A 10,972-nucleotide genomic window follows, 5' to 3' on the forward strand; every position below is an offset into this window, starting at 1 on the left:
TTTGAGGAAACTATGCTTTCTAGTTTGTATATTCCTTAAAAGCATAGTTTCCTCAAATGATTGGGGTGGCCCTTGGGGAGTTCAAAGATTAATTTATGGCCACCATTGGCCACCCCCTGGCTCTGCCATTGCACCTGGTTGTGGATAAAATTGTTCCCAGCACTCGCCAGGATCAACGCTCTGCCTCGGACAAGTAAAAAAATAAATAAAAAGAAAGAATGAAACCTACCTCTATTCTTGAGCACAATTCAACTCGTACCCTCTTGCCCCCAAAACAATAAGATTTATTTACAGTATATTCCCGTTTCAGTTCCAGTCCAAAAAACCCACTCATCTAGAAAACTACAAACATTCACTATTCAAATCCCTCAGTGACGGGAACATCAGTGTTTAAACTTGAATTCAAGCTGATGCCACTGGTTGCGTTTTCTTTTGATAGGATGTGTTTTCCTACAGATGTAAAATAGCCATTGGCTGTATCTGCAGATTGTTTTTGTGTGTGGTCTTAAATAAACTTAAACTCTTTTAAACACATTAAGTAAGATTTGGTAAATAGTAAAAAAGTAAACAATACAAAAAAGAAAAAGGTAGTTTACAAAGTATTTTATTTTTGTTCAGGTGGACGTTACCTGGTTCTACATGAACTGCCTTGCAGACACTTGTGCCTGCAGCCGTGGAGGCGATAGCGAATGTTTTTGCATCAGCTTGGCAGCATACGCCCAACGCTGCTGCCACGAGGGTATTCCTGTTGACTGGCGAACACCATCTCTCTGCCGTATGTAAAAACCTGCCTCTGTTTCTACTTTTAATGTGTTTTTTCAGCAACGGTCATTCCTGATCTTCTCCATTCTGGTCACTCCTAAGGAGAACTTCAACATCTTCATTTCTGCCACTTCCAGTTCTGTCTCCTGTTTTTTTGTCCATGTCTCTGTCTCCAGACCAGACAACATAGCTTGTCTCACCACTGTCTTGTAAACTTTTCCTTTGACCTTTGCTGACACCCTTTTGTCACAAATCACTCCTGAAACTTTTCTCCATCCACTCCATCCTGCCTGGACTCTCTTCTTCACCTCTTTACCACACTCCCAATTTTCCTGGACAGTGGACCCCAAGTCCTTGAAGTCCTGCACCTTTGTGACCTCTGCTCCTTGTGGCCTTACTGTTCCACCAGCCTCCCTCTCATTTACACACATGTACTCTGTCTTACTATGGCTGACTTTCATTCCTCTTTTTTCAAGTGCGTACCGCCACCTCTCCAAGTTCTCTTCCTCCACCTGCTCTTACCACAGATCACAATGTCATCTGCGAACATCATGGTCTACTGGGATTCCTGCCTGACCTCATCTGTTACTTGGTCCATCACCAGAGCAAACAAGAAGGGGCTCAGAGCCAATCCTTGATGCACTCCCACCTCCACCTTGAAGCTATCTGTCACTCCTACAGCACATCTCACCACTGTCCTGCTGTCCTCATACATGTCCTGCTGTCCTCATACATGTCCTGTACCAGTCTAACATACTTTTCTGCCACTCCTGATTTTTTCATGCAATACTACTTTGTATACCTCCTAACTCTGCACCCTGTCATATGCTTTTTTTAAATCCACAAAGACACAATGGAGTTCTTACTGACCCTCTCCATCTATATCACAGGTGTCAAACTCTAGGCCTCGAGGGCCGGATTCCTGCAACTTTTAGATGTGTCTCTGATGCACCACAGCTGAATCAAATAAGGAGGTCATTAGCAGGACTTTGGAGAACTTGACTGCACTGAGAAGCTAATTCAGTCATATCATTCAGCTGTGTGGCATCAGAGACACATCTAAAAGTTGCAGGACTCCTGCCCTCGAGGCCTGGAGTTTGACACCCCTGACTATATCCTCAAAGCAAATATGGCATATGTAGTGCTCTTTCTTGGCATGAAACCAAACTGCTGCTCACTAATAGTCATCTCTTGTCATAATCTTATCCACAACTCTTTCCCAGATCTTCATTGTGTGACTCATCAACTTAATTCACCTGTAGTTGCTACAACTCTGTACATCACCGTTGTTCTTAAAATGGGAACCAGCACACTTCTCCATTCATCAGACATTTTCTCACCCCCAAATATTCCATTGAATATTTGAGTCAAAAACTTCATTGCTATCTATCTAAGATATTTTCAAACCTCCACTGAGGTCCTACTGCCTTCCCCTTCTTCATTCTTGTCAGAGCTTTCTGAACTTCAGCCTCACTAATCTTTCCCTCCTCCTGGTTCACAGTTTCTATGATCTCTACTCTTCTTTCCAGGGCTTAATTTGTAATAATAATAATAATAATATAATAATAATAAACTTTATTTCTATAGCACCTTCCAACAACTGTGGGTCCGTGGGTTCTCCCCCCAGAAAATCTGGAATAAAAGAGATGCCATTTCCTGCATTTTGGTGTATTTTAAAAGGTTGTTAAACATCTGTAAACATTTGATTGATTAAAAACAGGTCTCTCTTGTAAATGATGAGGCTCAGTATTGATAACCTTTATAAATAAAGGTTGAAGTGAAATTACTATTTTAGAGAGCAACAACAATTAACAAGTCAGTGTGTGAATGCAGGTTCTTTTATGTCGAGCATCCTAACCCCTCCACCCCCACCCCCACCCCCACCCACACTGTCCGACCCAAACTCTGCTGAATTCAGTCCTGCACATTGTTTTGCTCTAATCTCGGTTACTACTGCCTGTCAGGTGCTTGAATCAAGGACAATCCATCCATCCATTTATTTTAGACAATAAATTGGACGGTCTTGTCGACATTTTGATCCTGTTATTTTGACAGATTAGTGCTGCTGTTTTGATACTTGATGTTAATACACATCAAACATTTCACTCTTTTTTTTTTTTTTTTTACTATAAGCTTATTTGTCTTAAATGTTATGCACCGTGGTGCAGGAGTTCTGACACAGCAGTTGTGCATGCGTCCTGCAGAGCTGTCTGGAGACGCTTTGCATAAAACAACTGTCTGCAGGCGCACAGCTGAAGGTGGATGAAGACGCTCCCCATGGGACATGCAGTCCGCGTCTCTGCTGGCAGGAGCGTGGTGCGGCCGGAACATCCACTCCACAGACTGGGCAAAGTCTCCTCTCGTTGTATTTTTTAATAAATAATCAAAATAAAAATGCACATTGACTTTGGACTTTTACAGGCGGAGTTTGATTTGCCAAATCCAAGTGGTCAAAATGAGAGTGTTCCCGAATCTTGTTCTGGCAGGAGCTGGCTCAAATTAACCACAGCTTCTTTCCCTTTCATTCACTTCATTCATTAGCTCCTCAAAGTGCTCTTGACATCTTTCTGTCACACTCTCCTCACTTGTTAGAACATTACCATTCCTATCTTTAACAAGCCTAACCTGCTGCACATCCTTTCTAGCCTAATCCCTCTGTCTCACCAATCAGTACAAGTCCTTCTTGCCTTCGTTAGTGTCCAGCCTGCCTTAAAAATCATGAGACGTCTTCTGCTTTGCCTTAGTTACTGACAAAGAAAGGGGTTTTGGGATTTGAACCAGATCACAGACAACAGGAAGGTTTATTAATAAACTCCTTTTGGTGGAGGTCTTAGTCCTTGGGCTGGCACAGTCTGAAGAGACAGGAGAGTTAATGAGCAGGAGTTCTATGGTAATGTTCAGATGACAGTCATCAACCTTCACTGACAGGTGAGGGAACAATTCCTTGAAGGAGTGGGTTGTGGTGACATCACTGGTGGTGAAGATGAGCCGACGTTGAGACAGAGCTGAGCAGTGAGCAGCAAGGAGGGAGATCCAAACGACAGGTCCAGAAAGGCAGGCGTGGTTAATACATGGGTGGTCATAGGTCCGGAGCCAAACTTGAGATGAGATCCAGAAGTCATGGTCATTATAGAGGAAGCAGAGGTAGTGACCGTGAGCAGAGCAGATAATCCTAGAAAGACAGGGAACGAGCAAGGCGAGGAATCCGTGTAGCAGGCATGAGGTCAAAACCAGGAAGACAAACGAGACTGTGGCATGAACGCTGGACATTTACTCACTGTGAGGCTTTCAATAATCTGGCACTGGAGGACTGAGAACCTAAAACTTAAATAGGGCAGGGAACAGGTGAGCAGCATGAAGGCTGATTGCAGTGGAGGTAACAAGTGGGTGTGGCATGGAGTGAAAGGAGCAAGAAGAGTTGACGGATGGGTGATAGGCAAACTGAGCTTGGCAGCATAAACAAGGCATGAGGGACAGAAACCGTGGCAGGCAGGAGCCGGAACGTGACAGTTACACGTCTCTCTTTGCTCTACGTTGCATCTCCTTCAGTGGTTAATTTGAGCCGGATCCTGCTGGAACAAGATCCGGGAATTCTCTCATTTTGGCCCATTCTGTTCCGGCAACTCTTAGTTCGGATATGGCAGCTCCGCCCCTAAAAGTCCATGGTCATCGTGCATTTTTATTAAAAATACAATGAGAGGAGATGTTGCCTTTAGCCGAGTGGATGTTGCAGCTGCAGCACGTGTGGCGCACCAGCTACACTCTCCTTTGAGGAGTAGGAGAGGAGCATCTAGACGGGGGGGGGGGGGGGGGAGAGGACGGAGGGACAAATTGTCACATTTTCGCACAGAGATTCTGCACAGAGTCCTTCTCTCCTCTTCCTCTCCAAATATTGTCCCTCCTCAGCGGGGCCGCACACTGAAAAACACCCTCTCTCCTCCTCTCAGACCCCTGAAACAGAAGCGATCATTTATTCAACAGAATAAATAAATGCCCTGCAGACAGTGCACGTTACACACTGAAAAACCTCCAGACAGCTCTACAGAGCACACACACATCAGCAGGTGTCTGAACTCCTGCTACATTTCAGACATAATAAAATAAAAAAGCTTACTGTAAAAAATTAAAATACAGATAAAAATGATTGATGTGTTATTCACATGATACGTCATGTTTCAAAACAACGGCGCTAATTTGTCAAAATAACAGTGATCAAAATGTCAAAAAGACAGTCCAATTTACTTTAATAAAACATGGATGACTGGCTGGATGGATTGTCCTTAGTTAGACAACAGAGCATTGAAGCCTTCAGGTTGTTCAAACGGTGCCATGAGACTGGAGCAGGAGCGGAGAAGAGTTCAGCTCAGAACCGTGAAGTGAGGGGAGGGAGGAGGGGGGTTTAAGATACCTGACAGAATCGGAGCTGCTCACACACAACCTGCTGTTGCTCTTCAAAATAGTAATTTTATTGTTTACAAATGTAGGTAAATGTTGATGTATAACAACCCATTAAAATATAACAAAATGCAGGAAATGGCATTTCTGTTATTCAAAATTTTCTGTGAGAGAACCCACGGACCCCCACCCCCCCACCCCACCAGGCCTGCCCGCTGTTCCGGCATCAGTCAGTTTACAAATTAAGCCCTGATCTTCTAATATTCCTGTCTCTTTTCTTCAGTCCCCTCATTGTCATATTTCTTCTTGGTTAATTTCTTTCTTTGAACAATGGGGAGAGGACTGGCGCTGCATGTTCGCTTCTCCGCGCTAAAAAGTCATTATACTGTTGCTATATTCGTGGACATTTATCTGGACTTATTTTTGTTCAGTAATTTCTCAATCAGTACTTATAACAGACAGCTTATTAGCACTCCCTAACAGGAATTTGGGACTATTGCTGTCAAACATACAACTCCAGCACGGCGGCTCGGACTTTGCTTGAAGAACTAGCAACTATTGCGCTCACCTTGCTGCTTCTGTCAACCTCCTGTGTCATCTGGATTGTTCCAGTTTGTCATCTTTTGCTGGATTTTTTCCTGTGCTATGCTGTGGATTACATCGCACTGCCTTTTGGATATCCTTTTCGGAGCCGTGGGTCTGCTGTTAGCGGCTAGCTCTGTGCTAGCTTCCCCCGGCTTGGCTGGCTCGTCGATGTTGACCTACTCCGCCTCCCAGCTGATTGGACTCAACAACTGCTCCATTCCTCCTTCTGTTTCTACCATTAAACAACTGGGCCTTCTGCGTAGACCTCGTTATGTCCATAGAGGCTCTCGAAGAGAACTGTTTACTCTCGGCAAGCTGGGTCTGACTCCATCCCTTCCATCTGGTCTACCGGTCCTGCCGCACATCGATTACGTCATCAGAACACTGCCTCTGTAGTTCCTGATATTGCTGAAAGAACACAGCGCACGAAGTGGCAAGGAAAACGTGGAGTGGACTTCAGGCTGCTTAAACCCCTTCTAAAGGCTTCTACTCCAACCAATATTAAAATAGAACTTTTCAATGTTCAATCGCTATCCAATAAATCATGTCTTATTCATGATCATATTCTGGAGAAGAATTTGGACCTCTTGTGCCTTACTGAAACATGGCATCAACCAGATGTGTACAGCTCTCTGAATGAAGCCTGTCCCTCTGGATACAGTTACCTGCAGAAAGCCCGCTGCACTGGCCGTGGTGGTGGTCTGGCTGTAATTTACCGCAGTAATTTAAAATTATCACATTTAGCTTCTCAGGACTTTTTGTCTTTTGAATGTTTGGCCTTCAACCTCAAAGCCCCCCTCCTGATGAATGTTATATTGATTTATCGGCCTCCCAAACCACATGTTTCATTTAACTCAGAGATGCATGACCTCCTCACTTTTTTCTGCGCATCTCCTGTGAAAAATATTATTCTTGGAGATTTAAATATCCACATTGATAATTCCTCTTCCCCTCTGGCAGCAGAGTTTAAGTCCCTTTTGGATTCTCTCAATCTCACTCAGTATGTTGACGCCCCTACGCACAACAGGGGGCACACTCTGGATTTGGTGATTACAGACACTGTACCTATCAATAACTTATCTGTATATGACCTGGGTGTCTCAGACCACAGTGTCATCTCCCTGGAAGTGCCTTCAACTTCATCTGCTCCTAATCCTAAACGACTTATCCAGTTCCGTGACTTTAAAAACATTTCCCCTGAGGTTCTGTCCTCTGATCTCCACTCCATGACCGCTGTCAATCACTCATCTGCAAATGACTCTGTGGATTACTACAACCAATCTCTCCAGGAGCTTCTGGACCTCCATGCTCCCTTTAAAGCAAGGCTGGTGTCTTTCTCCCGTTCAGCCCCTTGGTACACTGCTGAGCTGCGCAAGATGAAAGCAGCTGGCCGTGCTATTGAGAGACGTGTAAAATCATCTGGTCTCTCTGTACATCAGCAGGCATATAAAGAACATCAGAAAGCCTACGCCTTTTCTCTTAAAGAAGCACGGTCCAAATATTATTCCAACATCATCAACAACTGCCCTGGAAACTCTAAACAACTCTTCTCCACAATAAATCATCTCCTTAATCCCATTAAACAAACTCATGCTGAGGACTGTTCAAAAATGCAACCTGTTCCTTTCATTTTTTAAAAACAAAGTTAACTCCATTAGATCTCAGCTCCATAGCCTCCCTGATCTTCATCTGCCATCTACCCGTCTGCATTCTGGGTCCCTGAGCTGCTTTGATGAGGTTGTTCAGAGTGAAGTGGAGACCATCATCAAGAAAATGAAGCCTTCATCCTGCGCCCTGGATCCTTTCCCCTCGTCTCTCATTAAATCCAATCACTCTGCAATAAGCCCATTAATCACACAAATAATAAATAAGTCACTGCAATCTGGTCAAGTTCCACTGCCTCTTAAAACTGCCATCATTAGGCCTCTTCTGAAAAAATCTAATTTGGATCCAGACATTCTTTCTAATTACCGCCCAATTTCTCACCTCCCATTTCTGTCAAAAGTGCTGGAAAAAGCAGTTGCTGCTCAGCTGCAGATCCACCTACAACAACACTCCCTGTATGAGAAGTTTCAGTCTGGCTTCCGTGCAGCTCACAGTACTGAGACCGCACTGCTGAGAGTCACCAATGATGTCCTCATGGCTGCTGACACTGGTTCTCCCTCCCTCCTTGTTCTCCTTGACCTCACTGCAGCTTTCGACACTGTGGACCATAGTATCCTCCTCCACCGTCTTCATGTGGAGGTCGGTCTCTGTGACACTGTCCTGGACTGGTTTAAATCTTTCCTCTCCAATAGGCTGGAATGTGTTAGTCTTGGCAATGCCAAGTCCCAGACTGTCTGTGTCTCCTGTGGTGTCCCTCAAGGTTCAGTTTTAGGGCCCCTGCTATTTTCCCTTTACATGTTGCCTTTAGGTCAAATTATTAATCAGTACAACATTTCTTTTCACTGTTATGCCGACGATACACAGCTTTACATCAGGACCGGAGCATCATCTTCACCACTGTCATCTCCATCTTCACTCGCTGCCCTCTCTACCTGCCTGGAGGAGATAAGGGCATGGATGAATCAGAACTTTCTTCAGTTAAACTGCTCCAAAACAGAGGCCATACTGATTGGCACCCCTCACCAGGTTCAAACTTCAACTATAACGACTATTTCATTTTCCGGACAAGACATCCCCCTCTCCACCACCTCTGTTACAAATCTTGGAATAAAAATGGACACTCATCTTACATTTGAAAATCACATTAAGCATCTGTTTAAAACCTGTTTCTTCCATCTTAGAAATATCTCCAAACTGCGCCCATCTCTCACTTTTGCTGATGCAGAGAAACTCGTCCATGCTTTTGTCTCCTCCAGGCTCGACTACTGCAACTCCCTGTTTACTGGGATCCCCGGCAAAAACCTTCAGAAGCTTCAATATATTCAAAACAGTGCAGCCAGGATTTTATTGAGAGCTCGTAAATTTGAACATATTACACCCATTCTCCATAACCTCCATTGGCTTCCTGTCACCTACAGAATTCAGTACAAAATTGCTCTCATTACCCATCAGTGTTTATATGGAAATTCACCAGATTATCTGAAGGACCTTCTTGCTCCATATTCATCCACCCGGTCCCTACGATCACAGAACAGTCATCTCCTCCACCTGCCACGAACTAAATTAAGAACCATGGGAGATCGGGCATTCTGTGTGGCTGCCCCCCGCCTCTGGAACTCCCTCCCTGAATATCTGAGAGCTCCACAATCATTGACTGACTTTAAAAAAGGCTTAAAGACTTTTCTTTTTAAGCAAGCCTATTCTGCCTCCACATGATTGTATCATTGATTTTAGTTGTTTGTATCATTGATTTTAGTTGATTTTATCACATATTTTAGTTGATTTTATCACATATTTTAGTTGATTTTATCACAGATTTTAGTTGATTGTATCATTGATTTTAGTTGATTTTATCACAGATTTTAGTTGATTTTATCATTGATTTTAGTTGCACTCTGTAGCACTTTGAGATTTTTGTTAATGAAAAGTGCGTTACAAATTAAATTCATTATTATTATTATTATGTCCTGCACTTCATTATTCCACCACCAGGTTTCCTTATCATCCATTCTCTGTCCAGATGACACACCAAGTACCTTCCTACCTGTCTCCCTAATTACTGTTGCAGTAGTATCCAGTCATTTGGAAGCTCTTTCTTAACCCCCAGTGCATTTAACAGCTCCTCTCTGAATGTCCCTCCCCTGCCACAAACTTACAGTCTCCAATCTCCCTCAGGCTTCCTCTTCTACACAGAATTTAGTGTACCTTCATACTCCTTCCTCCACTCTTATAGGTCACTCTATGTTCCTTCCTCTTTTGCACAAGTGTTGACTACAGCCATTACCATTCTCTTGGCAAAATCCACCACCATCTGTCCTTCCTGGTTTCTTTCCTTGACACCACCCAACATTTCCTCATCCCCACTGTTTTCTTCACCAACATGTCCATTCAGGTCTGCTCCAATCACCACTCTCTCCTCCCTGGGAATACTCTCTATCACTTTATCCACATCTTTCCAAAATGTATCTTTCTCCTCCACATCACATCCAATCTGTGGATGACAACTGACCACTGACAATGTTTAGCATCAGACTGTCTACTTCTACCTTCAGGCACATCACCCTATCAGACACTCTCTTCACCTCTACTACATTCTTTGCCAACTCCTCCTTCAGGACCACCCCTACTCCATTTCTCTTTCTATCCACACCATGGTAAAACAGTTTGAACCCTGCTCCAATGCTGCGAGCCTTGCTGCCCTTCCACTTGGTCTCTTGGACACATAAAACATCTACCTTCCTTCTCTGCATCATGTCAGCCAGCTCTCTACCTGTGCCTGTCATTGTCCCCACATTTAGAGTTGCAACCCTCAGTCCTTCATTCTTCACTCTCCTCTTCTCCCTCTGTCTCCTGACACGTTTCCCTCCTCGTGGTCTTCGACTAACAGTAGCAGAATTTCCGCCGGCACCGTGTCGCTTACTTGCATATTAGTTTTGGAAAATGTATTTTATGTTGGATGCCCTTCTTAACACAACCCTCACCATTTACCTGGGCTTGGCACGGGCACAAGAGATACACTGGCTTGTTCTCCCTAGTGGCTGATTTAAAGTTGACTTCACGTCCATGAATAAAATGGTTTCAGTGTGAAGTGAGAGATTATGTAGAACTTTTAAGAGATAAAACTACTACAACTACTACTAATAATAATAATAGGTGTAAATACATGAAACAAACATTACACTTTGAATGTGTTTAAATCACTTCCTGGAATTGATACCTTTAGTTACAGTTTAGAAACACATTGTAAAAAAACTGAAGATTTACTAAATAGTAATGCCCATTTGATTTGCATTTAAAACATTTTGTAATGTGACTGTAATGCTGTTTGCAAACCAGTTCTACCTCTGATTTTTCTTTTTTTTTTTCTCTCTGCAGCTTATGATTGTGAATTCTACAACAAAGGTACAACAAACCTTATTTTAACTTTTCAACTACATTACCTTTATTTGCCCCACTGTGGGCCCTTGAGCAAGACCCATAATGGGATTTCTGATTAGTTGGAACAATTCATTTCATTTGATAAACATTTGCTTTGCCCATTAAAATGAGACTGTAGAAATTATGTAGGCTGTTTAGTTTATATATATATATATATATATATATATATATATATATATATATATAT

The 10,972-nt window shown here is 43.2% G+C and overlaps 2 protein-coding genes across 2 annotated transcripts in view; both read left to right on the forward strand.

Annotated features, from left to right (window-relative positions):
• The window catches only part of aph1b (APH1B gamma secretase subunit), a 442,239-nt gene that overhangs the window by 117,727 nt on the left and 313,540 nt on the right, over nucleotides 1–10,972 (forward strand). The window lies entirely within an intron of this gene.
• otog (otogelin) overlaps nucleotides 1–10,972 on the forward strand; it is a 192,152-nt gene that overhangs the window by 106,618 nt on the left and 74,562 nt on the right. Inside the window, exons 18-19 of the mRNA XM_037692610.1 lie at nucleotides 619–775; nucleotides 10,723–10,749. Coding sequence (XP_037548538.1) covers nucleotides 619–775; nucleotides 10,723–10,749 — 184 coding nt within the window. The remainder of the gene's footprint in view (nucleotides 1–618; nucleotides 776–10,722; nucleotides 10,750–10,972) is intronic.

Source organism: Nematolebias whitei, chromosome 2 (assembly GCF_014905685.2).
Source record: "Nematolebias whitei isolate Nwh7 chromosome 2, NemWhi1, whole genome shotgun sequence".
NCBI lineage: Eukaryota > Metazoa > Chordata > Actinopteri > Cyprinodontiformes > Rivulidae > Nematolebias > Nematolebias whitei.